The sequence below is a fragment of the Orcinus orca genome, chromosome 7 (assembly GCF_937001465.1).
Source record: "Orcinus orca chromosome 7, mOrcOrc1.1, whole genome shotgun sequence".
Taxonomy (NCBI): Eukaryota; Metazoa; Chordata; class Mammalia; order Artiodactyla; family Delphinidae; genus Orcinus; species Orcinus orca.
In genome coordinates this window covers 95,475,956-95,501,304 of record NC_064565.1, presented here as the reverse complement: position 1 = coordinate 95,501,304, position 25,349 = coordinate 95,475,956, and the positions used below count along the sequence as shown (strand labels likewise).

The 25,349-nt window shown below is 32.6% G+C and overlaps 1 protein-coding gene across 1 annotated transcript in view; it reads left to right on the top strand.

Moving 5' to 3' along the window:
* ERBB4 (erb-b2 receptor tyrosine kinase 4) overlaps positions 1 to 25,349 on the top strand; it is a 310,925-nt gene that overhangs the window by 65,087 nt on the left and 220,489 nt on the right. Inside the window, exons 12-14 of the mRNA XM_049712234.1 lie at positions 16,037 to 16,169; positions 20,376 to 20,498; positions 25,111 to 25,209. Of these exons, the coding sequence (XP_049568191.1) occupies positions 16,037 to 16,169; positions 20,376 to 20,498; positions 25,111 to 25,209 (355 nt within the window). The remainder of the gene's footprint in view (positions 1 to 16,036; positions 16,170 to 20,375; positions 20,499 to 25,110; positions 25,210 to 25,349) is intronic.

The window sequence follows — 25,349 nt, the reverse complement described above, 5'->3', positions numbered from 1 at the left end:
ATGAATAGGAAGTGTGAAATACAGAGAACTAGTGTTGATGTATTTTGAGAAATTTACACTTGAAGAAAAGGAGAGTTAGGGAAATAGTTGGAGAGGGAATAATATCAAGAGAAGGATATATTGGAGATAGATGAAATTTGAGTCTGTTTTGGAAAGCCTTATAGAGAATGAAAGGGTAGAGACACAGGAGACAGAGATCATCAATTATAGGAATTTCCTGAAAAATCTAGAAGAATTAGGGAGCAAAGGAAATGTGAAAGGATTAGACTTGCAGACAAAAAGACACCTGTCATCATTTTATCAGGAGAGAGAAATAGAGGGTAGAGAAGATTCAGATAGATGAATAGATAAAGGCTGAGGGAGTTTCTGTTTAATGTTCTGTATTTTCTCTGAAGTTTTAGGTGAAGCCATCTTACCAAGAAGGAGGAAGGGTATGTTTTAGTATGTGTGAAGGGAGTAATGGTCTGAGATTTTAAAATTCAAATATAAACTGTGCTAATTTTTGCATTTAAAATATTCTGATGCTAAGTCACAGATCATCAGTAATTTGCAATGTGTTACTCTATGTGTATCCAACTGAAGGTCACCCTTTTTTATTTTTGTATGGAAAATAACAGGTTGTGGTTTGCTATCAATGACTCCGGACTCGTTAAATTAGAAGACTGTTAAATATTTAATCAGAATCTAACAGCACGCTGTGTGTGTTCTGAGAAATTAACAGATTTCAATACCTGTAGTGATAATTGCAAAATCCTGATATATAACAATTACTCCAAATTACACCATTATCACAAACATCAGCAATTTTTTGTGTGCAATGGTGCAGGTAGAGAACATTTGTATATCAGGAAATCAGGAATATTTTTTCCTATTTCAGTGTCCTTGAAATGCTCTTAAGTAAGGAATTATGTTGTAAGGAACAATCCCTTACAAATAAAATATACTTGCGTCTGATTGTATTGATGTAACTAAATTTATCCTCAAACCATGGTTCTTGTCTTGGCAATTTGTGCCACGTGCCTCTCTTAAATCTAAAGCCAGTAAAGGTAGAATTCACCATCCTGATGGTTAGAGCAAACTAGCTGGGATTTAGGTATTTCTTTTTCTTTTCTTCTTCCTGTTTTTTAAAGATTAATTATTATCTTCAATATATTTAAAAATGATATTTAAAATTACAAAAGTAAAACATGCTCAGTGTATTAAATATAGAGATATGTGTGTATATATATATGTTTATCCTTCTACACATTTACTCATATACTAATACATACATAGAATAACAAAGGGTTTCATTTATTTACAGATATGGGAACACCACACATTATTCAGCAACTTACCTTACTAACTTAATAGTACATTATGAACAGCCTTCCAGATCAATAGCTTCTTTTTACGGTTGCATTGTTTTCCCTACCATTAATGTACCACCAATCCTATATTGAAAGATAGATTGTTCCAAATTTGTGTCTTTCACAAATTATAAAATAACATATATATGTATATCTGGCATTATAAAAAATATGTTTAGCTAGGCATAAATTAAAATACATGGAAAATACTCAATTTATCATTCATTTTGCTAATCATTATTCAAAAAATCAAATAGACAATATATTAAAAATTATAAAACTACAAATATTTGAGTTAGAAAACATTTGAGTTACAGTCTCATTTATATTTATATATAATTTGATATCATAATTTTTTATACCTATCTAAAATTAGATGAGTCCCATCAAAATATGGCTGAAAGATTTCACCAAAAGTTGCCAAGGACTGCCTGATTTAAAAATTTCTTCTAATGAATGTATTGCTTTCTTTATGGTGTCATCAATCATGTTATAGAGAGGACTTGATGGATAAATAAGCTTAATTAATCTTCTTTCAAAGTTTGTTGATTTTTTAAAAATTGGTTTTAAGTAATCCTAGATGGACAGATATACATAAATGGATCTTTAATGGTTTAAAAATTCATAAGATGACTCTGATCCTATATAGTTTTGAAATAATTTAGTAAAACTTAAAAATTAACTTAGTTCTAGCAATGCCTAAACCTTTTAAAAAAAATACTAACTCTAGATTTCTTCAAAGGGCCTCTCCCTTTATTTTCCCTCCCTCTCTCTCTCTCTACCTCTTGCTCTCTTTTAATTACTAAGACATCATTACCTGATAAAAAAGAATAACTAGAATGAATGTTACAGGTTGGTGACTGTTGCATATCATCCTAAATTTACTGTTGTAAATTTTTAAAAATAGATTGTAAATTAGGTTGTTTTGTTTGTTTTTGACTATTTTGCCAAAAAACTAAAGTACTAATATATCAGTGGTCCCAAAGAGATAATGTTTTCCAGTCACCAGCTCACTGCTGGGTAGTGAAGTTAAGGCCTATTAACTGCTATCTCTTGTTCTTCTATTTGCCCTAAGAAAAACTGAAATTTTGCATTAACTCAGGTGGCATGATTATAAGTAAAGGTGATCCATTTGCTTAGATAATTTCCCACATGGAAAAATAAAGATATGTAATCTGAAAAATTAAAAGACTGAGAAGAAGAAATTTTGTAGATATGCATCAGTCAAGACATTTAAAAGGAATTAATAGTCAACTTCGCACTGCTTTTAGATTTCCTTCATGATCATTTACAAGAGAAAGAGATTTTAAAACATTCATCCCTGGATGCCTAAAACAGTATATACTATCAAATATAGCCTAATGTTAATAGTGTACATAATTTCAATAATAAAAAAATAATAGACAACAGATTGAAAAATTAATATTCTAGCTGGGAAGGAAGAGAATCTGGTTCATGTAGATGTGGATTTTTTTTTCCTTAGTAGGAATGATTTCTTTTGCATGTAAATGAAATGGTTTCAGGCAAAGTGTAAAGTTGTCTTGCTATTATATTATTTCAATGTTATTTGAATTGACTTAGGTTTGATTTTTTTTTCTTTGTTTATGTTATCTGGTGGCTCTAAATCTGTATTCAGAACATCTGCAGGATCATAACATCTTCTAAGCAATTGCTTGAGAAAAAAATGGGTTTCCCCATAATTAGAAATGTGTTCTAATTAGGGATTGGGCATTTATATAAGTTCAAAAAGGAGTTATATTGTTAAACATTGTTAGATGCTCTAAAATGTGTTCTTGTGATTATGGTCACAATAGACCTCCCCTTAGGATATAAAAGCTATCCACTCTAGGCTAAAATCATTAGTTAAAGTAGAGCGCCGTCACCAAGAGTCTCTGCAAGGAGGGTTTGTTTGTCTTTTCTCTGAGTCCTCTGCAGAGTATTTTAAAAGAGATAGACAGAAACAGCTTCACCCTATCATTTTTTTTTTCCTTTGGGTTACTTCCAATCTGCTATGGGCCCAGGAATTAGAAAAATTGGATATTCATGTTTTGCCAAGTTAAATGCTAATGAAGAGCTCTGTTTTCTTCATGTTCTCTTTATTGATTTTCCAGTACAATATTTGCTTGAGGTTCGTAAATTATGAAAACATTTTAGTACTTTTGAATTTTATCACTATTTGAAAATGGATGGCAATGAATACTGTCCATTACAACATATTTAAATTCCACAACTCAGAAACTACATTCTTGAAGAAGCTTTACAAGCTTCTACTTAGTGTTACTTGTAGATGTGTAGGACACCTCCCCACCTCACCCCTAATAAGAGTGTTCAGTCAAGGCTGATGTAGGTAAAGCCTGGTAAATAACCAAGAGACTGTGATAATTAAGCAAACATAATAGAAGCACCAGGGTTATTAACTGTTACCTGAAAAAGGGAAGAGCCATCTGTTTCATCTTTTGTTTTTAAAAATCTGATTGTCTAGAGATAATGCATTTGATAGTTCAATGCAAGAAAAGAAGTTAAACTTGGAAAATCTGGACATAGTTCCTTTTTCGGTTAGGACCTTACTTGGGCTACAAGTGAAATTAAGCCTGATGTTAGTGGCTTCAACAAATAGTTTTATGTGTTATTCTTTAAAATACAGAAGTCTAGAAGTGAGGGAGCTGTTATTGCCTTTGGTTCTATGGATCAGTAACATCGGGGCCAGAATCCATGTCATTTTCTTATCTTTCTGTTTTGGTAGTAAGATGGCTGCTGCAGCTCTAAGCATTACATCTGAGGACGCAAGAGGAGGGACAGATTTCATCAGCTGTACCTTTCCTTTCCCAGAATTCCTCTAGCTGAAATTTGCTTTTCTCTCATTGGCTAGAAATTTGTTGTATATTCACATCAAGATGTAGAGAGACTGGGGAAGTTGTTGAGCTTTTTAAAAATCCCTAGATTAGGAGTTTTTGGGGAGCAGGGGATTCAGAATGACAGTTGGGTTAGTCAAGTGGAAACTTTGACACAGTATATGGTGAGGGTGAGAGATAGACTAAACTAATACAAGCAAACAAAAATAACAACTGGTCCAAGGATTATTTTCATTGCTTTTATGAGAAAATATTATTTTATTTATTACTTAAAAATCAGAAATAAGCAAATATTAAACACATATTAGCTTCAGTTCAAGAAACATGAAATCACTTTTCCCATTTTCTTTTCACTAGAAATTCTTTACAATTACACTTTTGTTAAGTTTAAAAATATATAGGAAACTCTGAAATTGTTGAAATATTTATGTGCTTTTAAGGGTTGATTTAAGATGAAAAGTATCTAAATATAGAAGTAAAGTATGCATTCAGTTATTTGTTTGTGTAATAATTATTTAATGATTCTTTTCATGAGACAAACTAGCCTCCAAAAAACATGAGGACATCTGTGACACAATTCCAGCACTTAAAGGGCTTATATTTGTACTTTTAAAAATAGAAATTCCATTATTTTACCTTTAAGCTCTGAATATGTACATGTCCCTAATTTTATTTTGAAATTTACATATTGGTCATGAAAATAAGACCCTTAAAATTGCAACGCTATTGTAGAACTCCTAGATGAGCTAAATTAAACCGTAAGTCAGTAGATAGCATGGGATATATTAGAACTAAATGTTATAGATTAGAAATAAAAGAATATTTGCCCCCAAAGGGATAGACTATACTTAAGTAGAGAAGAAAGGAACAGTAATGAGCAAGGATCTAATTATGTGTTTGTAAGCTTTTTCTTAGCTTAAATAGGTGTGGAATATGAAAGAACACAGAAAGATAAAATTGCCATTTGCCAAAATAAGAGACTTAGGGAGGAGCAGGAAATACCTTTTGGGAGGAGAAGGTTGTTGGAATCAAAGTTTATTTTGGAATTTCTAAGACTGAGATATTAGCTATCTAAGTGGAGACATCAATTGAAATTGAAATTAAAATATAAATTTAGAGGAGAGGAGGTCTGGACTAAAGATATAGATTTGCTTATCACTACATAGATAAAGAGATGGAGGATATCATATCTAGGGAGTAAATGTAAGTAGAGAAGAGAAGAAATCCAATGGTTAAGTCCTGGGACCCTTCTACCTCTAGAGGTCAGGGAGATAAGGAGGAAGCAAATAACAGGACTGAAAAGGACTGACCAGGTAGAGGAGAAACTCAAGGAAAGACAGTGTTTTAGGAAAGGGAAAGTGATCACTCACATGATGTGTTACTAAGTGATTGGTTAAGATTAGATCTAAGAAATGACTATTTAATTTGACAATAAGGAAACCATTAGTGACCTTGACAAGTACGGATTCCGTGGAGAAACTAAATTGTAATGGGAATTAGTTCAGTAATTAATAGAGCACAAGTGAATTGAGCAATTCACAATTGTTCCAAATACTATAAAAGTCTTAAGTGAAATAATTGCATTTTTTCTTAAATATATTATCACCTAAAGTATCCTATTTGCTGTTTGATTTATTTAATGATAATTATTGAGAATCTTCTTAGAGAATATTACTGGAGGTATAGGGTAATATAAAAATAGAAATAATAGTCCCTAACCTTACAGGGCTTATAATTTACCTAGAAATAGAAAAGAATCTGAGAGAGAATAATTATAAACAACTAAATTAAGTTTAGTTTGGGAGTGTATAAAAGAGACACATAGTGCTAAGGGGAGATACTCTTGTAAATATGATAGCAAAATGGAATGAATTGGATCACAGAGATGGCAATAAAATTGAGGCCGTTTATTAGCACTTAGCCCTTTATATATGAACATAAGGTTGTTCCTATGAAAATTACCAAATCAAAAAATAAAAAGTATGAAATGGCCTCTTTCAGAATCATTATGTTTAGCTATCTTTTTCAATTACAGAACTTTCTTTAAGTTTAATATTTAATGCCAAACTTTAAATTCTCCATAAAGGGGATGTCATTAGGACTCAAAATTAACAAAGATCTATATAGACTTAAAAAGGCACAGGGTTTCAGCATGTTACCCAATGTGAAGAGCAGCTCCATGTACAATAGTACAAATAAGATTTCTAAGTATATTAACTATTTTAGAGTTTTGTTACACTTAAAAATGAATGGTCTCAAAAGGTCAGAACAAAAATAGATTGATACAGCAAACTTCAACTTAATGAAAGAAATCAAACTGAAAAATAACAGTTCCTTAGGAAAACAAAGGGAAAGGGGGAGGAAAGAAAACAGAAATGAAAAAAAGCCCTTGAACCAAGCTTTTTCTTCTTTTGCATTTCTAGCATTCCCAGAGAAAAAAGAAAGTATTGGAAAAATTTAAAGGAAATGACATTATGTTATCCATGGCTCTCATCAATTAAAAATGAGAAGCTATTAAAATCAACACAGGTGTAAGTCTTGATATTAGAGGAGGAACAAGGAGACACAGAAATTTGAAGGCATAGTGAAAAGATAACAATATACCTGTATATTGTTCTGCACCTCAAATCCATAGACCCCAAAGAATCAGCGCTTCTCCTTCCGAATATCTTTCTCCTGATTTCTCAAGTCCATGAATGGAGTCATCAGCCTTCCACTCACGCAGGCACGGGAGCCTAGCCATCTTTGACTCTTCCTTTGTCTGTCTTCACCATCAGGTTTATACACTGAATCATTTCTGCTGTTGGAAATACTTTTCTTCCTCAGCCTCTATGCTTCCCTACTATGTCCCTCACTGCCACCAATAAGCACTATTAAAATAGCTAACCAGTCTTGAAAATATCTTCACTTCATGGCCTATTTATCTAGTATATTAGGAGAGTAATCACTCTTTTTTTTTTTTTTTGGCCGTACGCGGGCCTCTCACTGTTGTGGCCTCTCCCGTTGCAGAGCGCAGGCTCCGGACGCGCAGGCTCAGCGGCCATGGCTCACGGGCCCAGCCGCTCCGCGGCATGTGGGATCTTCCCAGACCAGGGCACGAACCCGTGTCCCCTGCATCGGCAGGCGGACTCTCAACCACTGCGCCACTAGGGAAGCCCCCCTAATATACTCTTATAGTCATATGTTAATGGAAGCAAAAAAGATTTTAGAGGAAACCATGCCAAGATTCAAATCTTGACTCTCCACTTAGAATGCTTATGACCTGGGGCAAGTTATATAACCTACCTCAGATTCATCATACATAAATAATCATGTCAGAAGAATTATTTGACATAAGACATATAAAACACCTGGTAAAAGTCACTTTTGTTTTTTAATCCTGGAAGAAATGTTCAGTGACCCCACATGGATGTCCAAAATCCTGGCATTTTCCCTGCAGCTGTACCTCTTCTCAAAGTCTCCTCCCTTCTCATTTCATCCAACTCCCCATTAACACTTGGAAGTGCCCTCAGAGGGAAATAAGGGTACCAGCAGGGCAAAATAAATAGAAAACATATCATCTGAATGAAAAGGAGTTTTTTTTTTTTCTTTCTTTCAAGAAGGACACTTTCTTACTGCCTTTGTGTAAGCATTTCATTAAAAAAAAAAAGTTTTTAGTCTAAGGCAAGGATTGGAGTGCCTTAAAAGCATACTGAAAGAAATCAAAGATGCTTTATATATGTATTTGTATGTAAAATAAAAAAACTATTACTTAAAAAATTAGTTTGTGAATCCTCTCAAAATGGGACTGCTTGAATCTGTATTATGTAATTGTACCCAGTAAACATGACACAAATGTGTGGTGTAATGACTTGATAGATAAAGGTAAATGCAATTTGCCATAGTCTATAATACCTGTTAGTAACATAGATATGTGAGATTACAGTGATTAGAATGAATGGAGATTTTGAGGTGAAGAAAATTTTTAACATAGGAGAGCAAAGAATAGTGCCTGTAATGATTTATTCCTCCCCCACTTTACTTCATAGAGAAGTATTTATGTAATATTTTCTGCTCTATTGTGAAACTAATTAATTCCTAGCATGCTGAACAATTTTGGTAAGTCACAACTGAAATTTTCAGATTTTTATCTTCAATTTTTTAATCCTTTGGCATATTGCTTCAGATTACCATCTATGTAATGAATGGGTAATAGAATGGAGTAGTACTTAGTAGATTATATATTTTGTAATTAAATATTTACAATTTTCTGTTTCATTAAACATACTTACATATTCAATCTATAAAGATGATGTTAAAAGTGTTCTACTAATATAAACATTAATGATATTGTGTAATAGGTATAAACCACACACACACACACGCACACACACAAGTCTGAGGACTAAAAATTCATCTGAGCTCTTACAAAGATCTGTTAACAGAGAATTTCTTCCTTATCTAATTCCCTTTCAATATTTCATTTGTAGAAATTCATAGGTATTTGTCAATTATACCTCAGTAAAGCAGAAAAAAATTCATGAGTGTAAAATTCATAGGTGGATTATTTGTATCTTCAGGATGGTGTATTTAATCATGAGAATAGTTGCCTCAAAAATCAAATGTACAGGTTTGTATGCTTTCCCTAAAATTGTGACAAACAAACAAAAACCCGTAGATAGGTGTAAATATTACTTATAAATAGAAGGAAGGAATTACCATGAAACTATTAGAAATTTTTCTCAGAGCTAATTCTAGACATAAAACAATCCGAATGATATTTACATATTCGTTTAATGGTAATATCTCTTCTGAAATACTTCGTAACACTGTGTTATTGAATAATATGTAACATTTTCATATTGAAAAAATATTGGGGAACAAAGATTTATTTAAACACATGAAGACAAGTCAAGAAATATTTAAATTTAGTTAGGAAAAGGGGCAGTATGTTTTGATTCATTTGCTTCAGCACTCAACACTTCTGGTCATAGTTAAGGTATAATAGAGGAATTGTGAATCCTAATCAAAGGAGAGAGACATACTGTAATACTCTAGGTCTCATCAGATAAAACCTGTAACTGTCAACTGATGTCTACCTCAGAGTCTGACCCACATCACTTTCATTTGCTCAAAAAGAAAAGATGTGTCATATTTATAGAGCAGGTGGAATTCTGGGTCAGAATAAGCACAGTTTTCACGAGGGGAAAAAAAAACATGAATGTGGCTCTCCTTGCCCTAGTCAGTAACCCTTAAAATGTCTTCTGGGGAATTTCAATATTTCCTAGTGTTTCAGGTCTCTTGTTTCAAATCTGAGCCGCTTTGGGGAAGACTGAACAGAGTAACAATGCAGTAGGGACTATCACTAGAATGACAGATACCGCTTAATTTTGCTTTTCTTAAAGGAAATCCAGTGTTTTTTTAAGCCCCCCAAATCCTCTTAACTGTTTTCTCACTGAAAAAATAAAATGAAACTCAGTGAAGTATAAGATCACTTATAAACTTCAATAAGAGCATAAGAGATTTAATAGACTTAAATCACAGTGAACATAACAATTCAGCTAAAATGATAGTCTGATGAGAATTACAATATTAAGATATAACTAAATACAAAATCAAAGAGTTTATGAGAACCCCTGAATAAATTTATTTTGTATTCTCTACTATAGGTTTTAGGTATTAAAGAAAAATCTAATGAATTGTATTTATCTACCCTAAAAAAATTCTAATGAATCATCTTTAGAAAGACAACATATATAGCTGAAAAACTGATGGACTTGAGATTACAAGACGTAAAATGTTAGCATTACTATTTATGTTTGACCTTGTCTAAGTATCTTAACTTTTCTGAGTCTATTTCTTTATTTTTAAAACGGAGGTTATAAGCTCAACATTGCATAGTTATTGTGAAAATATGCAGTATATGTAAAAAGAAAATTTTAATTAAAAATATACAAGTATTATTAGAATCAAAAGTCCATAGTCAGTCTATTTAAATTATTTGAACTTAAGTGTAGTATATAAGACCAGATAAATCTCTGGTTTACCTCTATGAAAGGGGATATTTCTATATCAGGATAGAAAGTCTTTGACATTTTCATTTCAATTAGATTATTTCCCATTGAAAATGAAATGAATTTTTTTGTGACACTATATGTACCATAAAACTCATGAGTACCTAATGGCAGTCAAACCTTGTTTTCCTCTTATTTGGACAGCACTTTTGCTATGTTTAAACTGCTTACTTGCATAATTAATATAATATTGAAAATGTCCCTTTTGCAAAGTTGCATTATTTATCTCAGTTGGCAACTGATTCTAAGAATTTTCTTTCACTAAAGTGTCAAAATGTTTTTGATCAACTACATTTTTCTTATAGCAAGAGCAAATTAGGAAACGTGAAGTATATTACTGAGGATACATTTAACCTCTGGTTCATGATATATTCATGCTTTTGTCTGATGGTCAGTGGAACATTTTCGGAGGGAAGATAGGGTACAAGATGATAGCCAATGTTATCTAGTTATATTTTTAAAAGAAAATATAAGATTACAGAGAATCATCACATCTGACTCTAATTTAGGAAACATCCATTTATGTTATATATAGGTTTATTACAGGCAGTAATTAATTTACCTTGCCAGGAAGTGAAACTTGTTAATACTTAGATAGTCCTGTATGAATGTGTATGTATTTGTTTGTTTATTTATACATATATATGTAGAGACTTGTTATCTTAAGGTATCCTAGATTCTCTAACTTGGGCTAAGTGTTTATTTAAGGATAAACATTTGATTTATTGCTCACAGGGCACTTTTGAGAGTGAATTGGGTTCTACTGGTACTTAACAGTGGTACAAACTGAGACTGTCCTGGCCTACAGGAGGCATATGATTTGCCAGTGCTTAAAGGTATTTGATTTAAGAATACTACTAGGCAGGATCTAGAGGCAAGTGTATCAGATCTCAGGATCCAAGAAAGATTAGCTGGCTCCTGCTATATTTATTTTTCATTGCCTTACGTGAAGCATGTACTTACGTGTATCTCAGCTGAGTCATCTGATAGAGGCACTGCTCACAACCAGTGGAGGCACAACATAATTGAAGCTCTGACTGGTCTGATGTGAAAACATCTTTCCAGCATGATACAGCACTATAAGGAAAAAGCATGCAGATTTGAAGGTAAACACAAAATAATAATGTTAGAGGCACTATTTTATAATTTTATTTAAACTTTCTTATACAAAAATGTCCGGTTAAAATTATCTGACTAGCCTGCAGCTTTTCTTGTTTGTTTTTACTTCTGTGTAAATTTTTAAAAAATCAGCTTAACCTTTAGTGCCCATAGATAAGCAGTGAAGCAGCCCTAAGTCTGATCCAGCAACTTCTGATGACCCATCTTCAAACTATTTACTTTAGAAGCTTCTAAAAATGGAGGTCTCTGATTTAAAGTCAATACCGTGAGTTACAAACTATACTGTCAGTGTGTTATAGGGCTGCTGATTGATTCCTTTATCTGTAACCGAAAATTATTCTGTATTTAAGAAATGAAGAAAAATATACCTATATTACAAATTTAAAATCATTTTATTTGGTGAAATTCATATAAAGGAATCCTATAGATTTAGATTTGGTGACTATATTAGTCAAACTACCACTTTTACCATTTACAATTTTAAAGAGAATACCACTGCACATTTTTTGTAGAATAGCCTGCCCTTGACATTAAATGAAAACTGGTATAATGGAATAGTTTTAAAACCATTTGAGTTTTAATCATAAATTATATTGACTTTACTATATTTTATTTGTGATCTGTTATCTGGAAGGAAACAGATCAATGAAAGAAAATATTTGGATGTTTATAAAATCAGCTTCCATGATTCTCTCACATTTTATATTCTCCAGTGAGGAAAAGCATGGGTCAACAGAGTAATGAATAATAAGAATACATCTTATTATATGAGTAGTATGGTTTGGGAAGACACTACTCTTCTATATATAACTGTTTAAAATAGGTAACTGCATTCAAGGCAGTAGAGTATAATGCATTGTGTTGTCTCTGAACTTCTGAATGAAATTGTGAAAACCAAGTTACATGCTTTTATATAAATTAGTCAAGCTCATTTGTGATTCAGAACCCTTATTATATCAGTTTCTATGAGTAGACAATATCAGTTTCATTATACTATTTCTAAATCACAGAATAAGGTATATCACTTGATAGCATCCTTTTAGAAAAAGCTTGCACTTATCACTTGTCATGTCCTATCTTGTATACTTTAGGGGATCCCAGCGATTTTTAATGGACAGGTAAAAGATAGGAAACAAATAATAATCCTGTTACAGATAAGGGATTACAGAGTACTCGAGGTCTCTTGGTTTTGATTTCATTAATAGTGTCACATTTCAGCCTCTTGGAGGCTACCCTGACTAACATATAAGAGGAACACACTCTTTCAGGAATATAGCCTAGTTGGAAATAGTCAGCATGAGACCTAGGAGGGATATACAGTAATTTAAAAAAGCAACTTAAGTAGCTATATCCCTTTTATCCAAAGGATCCTCATAAAGAGTGAAGCATTAACTCTCAGGAAAAAAAAAAAAAAATGGACATCTATCCTACACCTATGAATCATCAAACCTGCAGGGGGCGTAGGAAATGTGTAAGTAGTGTAACTTCAGATTAGAGTGGTCTTATAAAACATAATGTTAATTATAAGAAACATAGTGGTAATTAAATGTCTCAGACACATTAACCTATAATGAATAGAAAATATCTGCAGAAGCACTTAGATCATAAAAGTGGACAGGGAATAGCAAAATGAATTCTTAATTGAAAAGATGCAAAGTAAACATTCAAAAAGAAAATAAAGAAAGAAAACGAGGCCATTATTGTAAAACTAAGCTTTTAGACAATGATTTATTTTTTCTGTATTTTTCTTAAATTTAATTAACTTTTATTTCAAAGGGAAAATAAATATATTGTAGAATATTAGAGAATGCCCAAAAGTAAAAATACAAAAATAAGAACACTAGAGTCATAGTGTCTTATTGTACATTCTTCCAGATCTTTTTACACACATATATGTGTATGTGTATATGAACTTTTTTCTGATTAAATCCTACTGTTTTGTAACTCAGTCTTTTCAATTTCTGGTCCACGTCTTTACATGCCAACACATTTTTATTTCGTCTACTATCTAATCCATATTCTAATTTCTCAAGTTATCTAAAAAATTTCTGTACAGTTGGCTTGTCCATGCTAGAGTCCAGGCCAGGGTTTCACTTCATGTCTGGTTTTGTGAATATTAAGTCTTCTTAATCAAGATCAGTACCTTTTTTCATGATATTCACTCATTAAAGAGAACAAGCAAGTTTTCTTATAGAACATTGTCCCTTTTCAATTTAATTGGTTGCTTCCTTGTGGTTGATGTTCTTTTTCAAGAGTAACTTTCTCTGGAATAAGAAGAGTTTGGCCTCTTAAAATGTCCAAAAAATCATTTATTTATTAGTTTTAGGTGCAGAAACTCTAGTTCTTTATTTCTTCAGGTTGGTTGTACCTTTATCATTCCTGTAGAGTGGTAAAAGAAGAAAGAAGCTAGAGGAATGCAAGTCAACCAAGGAACTGCTGAGGGAAAATATCAAAACTAAAAGCTAACTAGAAAAATCATAGAAATTACTGTCTATTGAGTTTTTGAATGTTTTATTTTCATTGCCATGACTAAACTAAGTAGTAATGATATAACTGATATCCATCCAAATTAGATGAAAAAAAAATAGAGTCAGGGATCTTGTTTTGTTCTATTGGAAGTGATCATTCTTAAAATGAAAAAAAAAAAAGAATTTTCTTTTAATTTACAGTGACATTGACAAATATTGTCATAAATACATACCATTTATTCTTTTGAAAAATAGATAAGCAGAGGAAGTTTAGAGTTTAGTTCAAATCCACAATTAAAAAAATACTGGGGACTATTCTCAATCATGCATAAATCCTTTGCAATAAAAAGTTGGGCTCGAAACAAAAATACAGTTCTTTTTATAGTAGTGGCTTTTCAGGGATGTGTTAGGCAGTTGAGCTGAAAATTATGCCTTGGGTTGAAAACTAAAATATTTTCTGAAATACATATAACTGGCATACCAAAAATGTGATCTTACACACACCAAAACACATCACAATGATGAGTTTGTTTCCGTACTTTAGTTTAATTTTCTCAGCATAGATTTTTAAGTCTTTAGAAAATTCCATTTAGGAAAATCTAGTTGAATTATAGCAACATTTCAGTATGCTGTAGGACTTTGAGCTGTCAGGAAACAACCTTTAGGATGAACTACATTTTAAGGTTTCTTTGCAGTTTTATATGACAATAATATAACAGTTATAATGTTTAAAAGACATGACTTAATTTATAGAAGAAGTTACCCAGATTTTTTCCCAGAGCTCTTTAGAATTTAAAAATTCTATTTAGGATCATCTGCTTTCGTTATTTCCAATCTGTCTTTGAGCAAAAGTTTACCTTTCAAGAACAAGTAATTTTTTTTTTTTTTTCTGAAGGAGGGTAGCTGTATAGAGTAGGTTCTTCTATAAATAGGAATATAAAATATAAAACACTTTACTATGGAAAGCATGAGCATTCAGGGAGTTATTTTTTTAGTTTTGATATCTATCATGACTTCATAGTCAACACCTATGTGTTTTACTCTGAACAGCTTGCTATGGCATATGAAATTAATATATTTCAGGGCTCTGACTACAGAAAGCTCATAGATACTACTCTACTCTAGAACAAGAAGTTAAGACCATAAACATTACTTTTCAAGCAAGCAAAAATTTATCTTAGAAAACAAAAAGTGATCAGTTTCAAAATTATACATTAGCTAACAATATATTAGAGAAACATTTTAAGAATAAAAATCTCCAATTTCTTCCTAATCCCTTTTTAATACTATTTACATATTTTTTTTAATACTTAGTGTGTAGACATCTTTCATGGGTATATGATGCTTATTCCTGCTTTTAATAATAATGCTTACTCCAGTCATCATAACTCTGAAAACCCATCTGACCCAGTCTTCATCTTTCTCGTACCCTTTGTCCCAGCAAAGTTGCCCTTGCCAGAGTTTGAAATAGTACTTTTGTCAATGCATCTCTCTGTTGATATCTCTATATACCAGAGGTGTGGGGTTCATAGGTCCTCAGACCACTCATTTTTGGTTTAGAACAGTAGCTCTCAACTGGCAGTGATTTTGACAGACGTTTGACAATGTCTGGAGACAGTCATGACTAGAGGATGGAGGTGTTACTGGCTTGTAGTGGATGGAGACCAAGGATGCTGCTAAACATCCTAAAATGCAAAAGACAGTCCCCAGAATGAACAAGTATCCAGCCCCAAATGTCAATAGTGCCACTGTTGAGAAAGCCTGCTTCAGAGAAAACGTTGAAAATAATATTATAAACCACAACAATACTATTTAAATGCATTTCTACTTCTTTATAGATAAAAGTAAAATTAAAATGATTTAAAATTATCCTATATCAAAAATTTGGCATACATTCTTCATTTTGTTATCAAATTTTACATTTTTTCATCAAATGGCATGTTGTGGTTGCTCATCCCCAAAGATTAGTTGTCTGTGCATGGTTTATTACTAAAAAACAAAGCAAAACAAAAAACAGGTACAGTTTTTACCATGAGAAAAGTTTTGTGAAAGCTTTAATGCATTTTTAATTTGCATTTCTTCTAACTGACTAGACTTGTGATATGTGGATAATGGCTTGTCCAACTGCTTTTTCCTCTTCCTCTGTCTTTTCTCTCTTCATACTTTTTTCTTTACTTTTCCATTCTGGTTGGCAGGACTCCTCTAATTGCAGCCGGAGTCATTGGCGGGCTCTTCATCATGGTCATCGTGGGTCTAACATTTGCAGTTTATGTTAGAAGGAAGAGCATCAAAAAGAAAAGAGCCTTAAGAAGATTCCTGGAAACAGAGGTGAGGTGTTCATTTCTTCTCTTCAAGTGTTTAGGGATTTTCATTAGGTTTAGAAGGTTTAGATACTTAGTTTTTTAATCCAAGAGAAAATTCCATTCAATTTCCTGCTGAGGGTTTATATTTTATAGTATGGTATACAAAGTTGATGGAAAATCAGAGTATATAATAAGTGTAGTCAAGGCAGGCTCAGGGCTTGAAGAGGGCAAATAGCAGGGGTCAAGGAAATTATCATATTGGGCCAGATCTGTTTCTTTTGGAGACAGGGGTCCATTAACAAGCTCTAGGATATACAAGTAGCAGAACTAGAAAATATCTGAGTCAGAGAATATCTCAGTAGCAGAACTAGAAAAATGTTAGAAAACAATAGAATTTTTTTGGTTTAAAATACAGCCAGATTGGCAAGCAATTTATGCTTTAATTAGGGCCATTAAATTGGTAGCCACTGATCTCATTATAGCAGCAGTGAAAAGATGAGCTTCAGGATAAAGCTTAGTTTTGTAATCACATAGGCCTTATCACACTATTTATGAGGTGCATTTAATATTATGCATGTTATTGTGAATATGTAAATTATCCATAAAATACTATAATTTCTTTTGTATTGCCACACTGAATTCTCTAGCATGCAAGATGATCGTTTTCACCATAAAAGTTATAGAGGAAAAACAATTGCAGAAGACCATGTGTTACCATATCCTTCTCAACTCGAATCCTACCTCTTTCTCCTGATACACGTATCCATGCCTATCTGAACATTTCAGAGCAAATCTGTACCGAGACAGTCTGCCTTCTTTGCATTTGTTTTCTGTCTCACTGTCAGTGTGACATTTTGACTTTTCCTCTTAACACTGAAAGGAATGGGAATATTCATTCATTCATATGTTTCTCACACTGATAATGAATTAAATTTTAGCTCTTTTCCCCCAAAAGTTAAATCTGGATAGAATTATTTGAAAGTTTCAGAAAGCTACTATACAGTTACATATAAGAAGATACTTCTAATGATTGAAGTTATCTGAAATTAAATGGGCTGTCTTATCAGTAGACACGTTCAAGCATAAAAATGGTAGTTATATACACAGAGTGAACATAGTAATGATTCCGACTTGAGCTGGATGTTACAAAAGATCAACTTGATCACTTTCAGCCTTGTACATGTGAACATGAATAAAAGTTTGGGCACAGCCCATGTGCTGTGCATATTTTCAGGTTAGCTAGGATGATGGAGACAGGTAGAATTCTCCCTTATGGACAGCTTGGAGCAGTCACTGAAAGAATTCTGAAAAGTGAAGTAAATAAACTAGAGTTGGAAAGGAATTAAAGGTTTGGAATAGCAGTGGATATTTAGGTGATTGAATAAATAGAAGACAAATTCTGTCTCTTAACTATGTGTAGGAAAAGCTCATTGCTATGAAAATAGTTGTTTTGTGCTGTTAATATGGTGCTTTCTAATAATGCCCTCCAAATTGGCATTTCATTACTAAATAAACACATACTGATTGGTTTTATAAGCATATTCTATTTTTTATAGAAAGTTATAGCTTAGGACTAAATTAGCTAATTGTTGAATTCTCATCTTTCTCTCAGTAAAAGTAAATAACTGTGATTTTCTACCATCTAAATAGAAGAGGAATTTTTAACAGGTTCAACTTAAATTCTTAAATACTGAAGCTAGAAATCTGCCTCAGATGTGAAAACTTTGTTAAAACATGATATGTTGTTGGAAGATTTTTAAAATTGATATGCTTCACAAAATCATGTTGACCCAGATTGTCTTTCTTCTGTTGCATGCATAAAAGTAGAACATCTTTTTTTCAATATACACTTATTGAGGTGCACTATAAGCTTGATGCTTTGATAGATGCTGTGATTTAGAAATGCATTAATGAGATATAATCCTATCCCTTGAAGAGTGACAGATTTGGTGCCTATATTATGGCAGGTAATGTTCCAGAGTTTTCCACCTATGTATATACCATTTCATCCTTTAACAATCTTCTAAGATAATTATTGGTATACCAATTTCACAGATGTGAAATGAAGGGCCAGGAAAGGCAAATTGCGTTCTAAGCCTGTAAGTGGCAACAATGATATACAGACCCACAAATTTAAACTCAATTGTCTTTCTACCATACTGGGTCATAAAATAAAACTGTGCTCTTTTAATGGTATAATACTCAAATTCCTGGGGAAAAAAATGTATTTGTAGAAATAAATTGAATGATACTTAATAAAATTGCGGGTAGAATTGTAAAGTTTTCAAAATATGAAATTATTGCACAGTATATGCCTATATATAATACATGTATATACATTTTTAAATCTATCTAGCCTAAACTGCTAAAATCCAGTCCCCAATCTTGCATATGATTTTTGTATGACTTTTGTATATGATTGTAAAGTTTTATAACTTTTAAACTTTTATAAAAGTTTCTTACTGTATACATAGTATGTGTATCAAAATCTATAAAAGAAATTCTGCACAGCAGGATTCAAATGAATGGGATCCTCTGCAGGAGATATTTTTCAGATTTGTTAAAGAATTGTGTGACTCTTTCTGAGATTTATGGGACTTGAATGCAGTTATATGCATTATTACAAGATAAATTTGAAATTGAAATAAAAGTGTATTAGTTGCCAGACTGTTAAAAAATAGCTTAAGAATATTATAATTCTTATCACCTTTCCCAAATTCTTGCTAACATCCCTAAACTTTACCTACATTCAAGATTCTGTTTAGCTAATTAAGTAAACCATGATGTTCACAGAAGCATGATAATAATAACCAAGCTGAGGACCGCAGTGCAGTTAGCCTTATAAACAGACATTTTGAAATACTGTGGTGGTTTTCAAGACAATGTGAGTCGGAGTAGGCCTTAATTATTTCCTTATGCTGAGGGAGAACAAGCTATTTGTGTTTAAAGTTTAGTTCTTTTATTTAACTTAAAAATAAATTTTAAAAAAGCTCTTGTTTCTCTGACTTGCCTTTTTCCTCAAGCATAGATAAAACTCTAAAATTTTAACATACAGTATAAACTTTTTGGTACCCAGAGTCTCTCTTCTGTCTACATTTTTGTATTCACATAGTCAAGAAATTGGCACACAGTTACATACCTTTCTCCTGCTTACCCATCCTCTCTGGAAATGGCATCTAAACTATGACATCTAAAATTATCAGCCTAATTTTACCCCTTTTGGCTACCCAGCCCACTTTAGGAACTGGTATTTCCCACTCTAATCTCACCCTTCAGACCTGTCCTTCTCCCTGATACTGTGTCCAAACTGTTCTTCCTGGTGGCAGTGTCCTCCCCCATGTCCATCCATTTTTATTATCTCAAGACCAATTTTAAAGTGTTCCTCCTTTTAGGAGCCACAAAAAGCAAACCTCACTCCCCAGTGGTTATTTTATTCCTCTGCATTTCATAGAATTCATTTATGATCTAGAATCAATTCATAGCATTTTAGAATTTTTAACCTAGAAGGTGCTCTAGGGCCTTGCTACTTAAATGTGTTCAAGGACCATCATCATAAAGAGGAATCTCCTGGAGTTCTGTAAAAATGCAGATTTCAGCCTCAAATCCATATCTACTGAACCAGAATCTGCATTTTAACAAAAAACTCTGGTAATTCATATGTACATGAAAGATTTAGAAACACTGTCTTGGTGTAGTGACATTGTGCTAACTTGTTTTCTTCTCTTCTGACATGTCTGTCCTGACTTCCCTGCTAGGTATTAAATGATAAGAAGGTAGTTTTTTTAATTTTTAAAAATTGTATTTATTTAATTTTTATGTATCGAATTTCCTGAAATGAAAAAAAAACTTGGATAGAGTACACTGGCATAAGTAAAATCTCTAAGTCTTAGATGAAGTTTTCCAAAAGGAAGGAGCATGAAAAAGTAGAATTAAGAGCCCCTAATTAGTCTCTAAATTTCTATAAAAAGTGGGAAAAAAATCCCCTAGACTAGTATGCCTCAAGGTAGGTACACATTTGTTACTTGTGTTCACCCAGGTGAATAGCATGAGAAGAGAAAGGGTAGGGTCAGAAGGAATTGTGAGTGATCCATTTGACAAACATATTGTTTGTCAAGGAAAAGTGGTCTTGTGTGTGTTTTCTATGTGTGAGAAAGTGAACCAGAGAGAAAAAGAGAGGAACACTGATTGTTGGATCGAAAGTTGTGTAACCTGTACTCTTTTTGCTTTGTAGTTGGTAGAACCCTTAACACCCAGTGGTACGGCGCCTAATCAAGCTCAACTACGTATTTTGAAAGAAACTGAGCTCAAAAGAGTAAAAGTACTTGGTTCAGGTGCTTTTGGAACTGTTTATAAAGTAAGTAGAAAATAACACATACCATCAGTTATTTTGTTTTGTTTCAGACTTGTTTTAAATAATAGCCAAAGTTATTGTTCTAGCCAACCTAACTTCCTCTACATTCAGAGAGGAGAAATCTTTATAGTATTGAGAAGTTGCTGAACAAATGAATTCATTAATTTTTATTGACTAAACTGGGTTGGATACAGTTAGGAGAAAGCAGGAAACAAGGATGCAAAGCCAAAATATTGTTCATTCTCTGAATGCCTTCTGAGCTCCTTTTGATATCATCTCCCTTTGGCAAATTTGTTCTTTTCCAAAATACCCGGATCCAACCCATTTACCTTTACCCCTACACAGGAGGAGATCCCCGAGAGACCTGGGCAATGTGCTTTTCTTTCTTTTCTCTAAGTTCAGGTTAGCTAGAAGGAGAGGGTGGCAACATGGGTTTTTAATAAGAGAGATATTTCTGGAAAGGGAGAGCTTGAATGATAGCATTTGCATGTTTACTTATTTAACTTAATTACAAAACCAATTCAAAGGCCAGGCCCAAGGTTAATTGTGGTGAAATTTATTTTTAATGGTAAACAACAAGAATAAGAAGCTCTGTTGGGATAGTACTAAATCCTTCTTGTAATGTCCATTACTTCAATTCCCAAAATTTGCTTTAACAAGTTTCTCAAAGCTATATGCAAGCCTACATTTTTACAAATATTTTGGCTAAAATATGTCAGATCTTAAGAACTTTACATCTTAAAATGTTATTTTCTTATATTTAAGACAGATTTATTTAATGGAAATTATTAACAATTGGAATATAAACCTTAATTTTCTCTCTTGAATTTTCCAAAAATAATGTAATCTCTTTAAAATAAAACTTTTATTCTATGGTCAAAATGCAAAAGTTTCTTAATCTTTTATTCTGCATATTTTGTTCAATTAAATTCAGAATTATTAGCTGATGTTTTTTGACCCACCTCCTAGAGTAATGAGAATAAAAACAAAAATAAATGGGACCTCATTAAACTTAAAAGCTTTTGCATAGCAAAAGAAACCATAAACAAGATGAAAAAGGCAACCCTCGGAATGGGAGAAAATATTTGCAAATGAAGCAACTGACAAAGGATTAATCTCCAAAATATACAAACATCTCATGCAGCTCAATAACAAAAAAGCAAACAACCCAATCCAAAAATGGGCAGAAAACCTAAATAGACATTTCTCCAAAGAAGACATACAGATGTCCAACTAACACATGAAAAAATGCTCAACATCACTAATTATTAGAGGAATGCAAATCAAAACTACAATGTGATATCACCTCACACAGGTCAGAATGGCCATCATCAAAAAATCTACAAACAACAAATGCTGGAGAGGGTGTGGAGAAAAGGGAACCCTCATGCCCTGTTGTTGGGAATGTAAATTGATACAGCCACTGTGGAGAACAGTGTGGAGGTTCCTTTAAAAACTAAAAATAGAACTATCATGTGACCCAGCAATCCCACTACTGGGCATATACACAGAGAAAACTATAATTCAGAAAGACACATGCACCCCAATGTTCATTGCAGCACTATTTACAGTAGCCAGGACATGGAAATAACCTAAATGTCCGTCAACAGAGAAATGGATAAGGAAGATGTGGTACATATACAATGGAGAATTACTCAGCCATAAAAAGGAATGAAATTGGGTCATTTGTAGAGACGTAGATGGACCTAGAGACTGTCATACAGAATGAAGTAAGTCAAAAAGAGAAAAACATATTGTATATTGATGCATATATATGGAATCTAAAAATATTGGTGTAGACAATCTTATTTACAAAGCAGAGGTAGAGACACAGACAAGACACAGATGTAGAGAATAAACGTATGAATACCAAGGGGGAAAGGAGAGTGGGATGTACTGGGAGATTGGAATTGACATATATACACTATTGATATTATGTGTAAAATAGATAACTAATGAGAACCTACTGTATAGCACAGGGAACACTACTCAGTGCTCTGTGGTGACCTAAATGGGAAGAAAGTCCAAAAAAGAGAGGATATATGATTAACTTTGCTGTATGGTAGAAACTAACACAACATTGTAAAGCAACTATACTCCAATAAAAATTTAAAAAATATATATTAGCTGAGTACCTAATTTGAATATAAACTATTCTAGGCTGACTTGATACCTTCTAGTCTTCAAATCCTTTTTATGTTTAAAGAGACACAAGGTATCCTATCTGTTTCTCTATTTATATTGTGCTAGGAAAAAAATGGACTTCCATTTTAAAAGTAACTCAATCTTGGCATGTACCTTGCATATAGTCATGGTTGTATTTTTAAAGATGGTACGGTCTGGAAATTGAATTTTATTTTAAATCATGAATACCATATAACTCAAGACTAAATATTATCTAGTGACCTCAGAAGGTAAAATATTAATAATATTTTATTATTATTTAATAATAAAGCTTTATTAATATTTTTAACAACACTTATTTGCCCACTGTCCAAGAGTATTGCACATGTATTGAAATTACCTCTATTAAAAGCTTATTGAAAGTTCCATAAGTATGTTTGAATTTATGCCTGCAGTGTATATTGTTGACCCTAAGTTTTAATTAATATATTAGTTCTTACAAGGACATACTGTCTTAAGCTTTAAAGAATTATTCTTGACCACAGAAATTCAAGTTGGCTTAGCCAATTACTTGGTTAATGCTTCCTTCTGGTTGAAGATACACTGTGTTTAAACATAAAAGATTTGAACCAATATCATGGTATCAGCATAGTTGAACTGTGATCTGATGGAGCCTGGAAAATAATGACTATACTAATTTAAAAAGCAGTGCAAATTAATTCACACTGAATGTATATTCTTATTTCAAAAGTATACTTTAGGAATATTTTAATATTGATGCTATATCTTTATAAGGTAACCTCCTCTGTTGTTACTTTTTTAAATAACGGTAAGCCTGTTTTCCACCCTAGTACCATCAAAAAGAAAATGGGTCTTGGGCTTTTTTTTTCTCATTTTTACGTTAATAATTTACAAAAAAATATATACTGCAGGGAACTTGGCTTATTATTTTGCATTTGACATATACCTTTCCCTATTCACTCTAAGAACATAACCCTTAAATTCACCTTCTAAAGGTTAAGGTCTTTTTTTCTTTATTATTTTGACTTTTTAATAATTCTTGTGTTTAGGTCTTCTATTATTACCACTTTGGATAACACAAATACATATGTCTTAGCATAGAAGTACTAAGTGAAAAACTTTTAAAAATATTTTCTTTATAACTACAACCAGCTGATATTAAGAAAAACAGGAAGTGGAGGTGTTCTGCTCAGGAATAGTAGACTATTTTTTTTCTTCCTTTCATTTTAATGTTAAAACTGTCCTTAGAAGACATTTTTGATGTCAAGGCTAATAAATTAAAATTTGAGATTTTTTTTTACATGTAACCTCATATCTGCTTCTGCGTTCCTTTGGGACGATACACTTAAAAAATATATTCTTGTATATTCTATGCATCCCTGTATTACCAGTATCATTATCCTCATTCAGATGATTGAATTGTTTACTCAGAAATGCTGTTATTTAGCTAAAGTTGTACTTTACCCAAACCCTGCCAACTTTATACTTTCCCACAATGCACAGGTCCTGTTTGAATATAATTATGTCTCTAGAGGAAGAGAGAACTTTCAGCGACTAATATAAATATTTTATATTACTTCAGAAATAATAAAAATGCTTGGATATTAAATAATATAGACAAATTAATATGTGCTCACTACTCCCTAGTACTTGCCTTTGAAAACTATTAATTCTTTTTTTTTTTTTTTTTTTTTTGCGGTACGTGGCCCTCTCACTGTTGTGGCCTCTCCCGTTGCGGAGCATAGGCTCCGGACACGCAGGCTCAGCGGCCATGGCTCACGGGCCCAGCCGCTCTGGGGCATGTGGGATCTTCCTGGACCGGGACACGAACCCGTGTCCCCTGCATCGGCAGGCGGACTCTCAACCACTGCGCTCCCAGGGAAGCCCTGAAAACTAATTCTTAAACAATCAACCTTAGAAAATTAATTCTTAAATCAATCTGAATTTTGATACATAAGAATATGCTTTTTTATTTCATTTTATTTTTAGTTGCAGAATAATTAGATAATATTAAAGCTGAAAAGAACCTCCAACATTAATTACCCCAGTCTTCTAAACTACAAATAAGACAATTGAAGTTCAAAAATCAAAACAGCTTTCTCAAAGTTGTGAGAAGTTGATGATATCATCCAAGTCAAATATTATTATTATTTCAACGTTTTTTCTTTTTCTTCTTCTTTTTTTTTTTTTTTACTATTCAAAGCCTTTTTCATGTACACAAATTGAACTTGATAATAGCGTATACACATATGATCCACCTTCAGGTAATGAAAGCAGAGAACAAAGTTGCTGAGTAATTTGTAACATATAACAGGTGCTTGAAAAACATTTGTTGATTGAATGACAAAATATGGAACTTCTAAATTATTTTTTAAGGTATTAATAGGTCAAGTGTTTAATCAAATTTTGTTTCTGGTCTAAATGTTGTATGTCTTAATATAGATTTAATGTGACTTTTTTTCCTCCCAAGGGTATTTGGGTCCCTGAAGGAGAAACAGTGAAGATTCCTGTGGCTATTAAGATTCTTAATGAAACAACTGGTCCCAAAGCCAATGTGGAGTTTATGGATGTAAGTACAGACAGCAGGCAATCACGTTTTTATCCATTATTAATAGACTGCTTTTAGAATTCAAAAAAAAAAAAAGACTCCAACTTCAAAGTGTCTTCTCTGGAAATGGTATAATCTTATAATTAAAGGCTTGAGCAAGG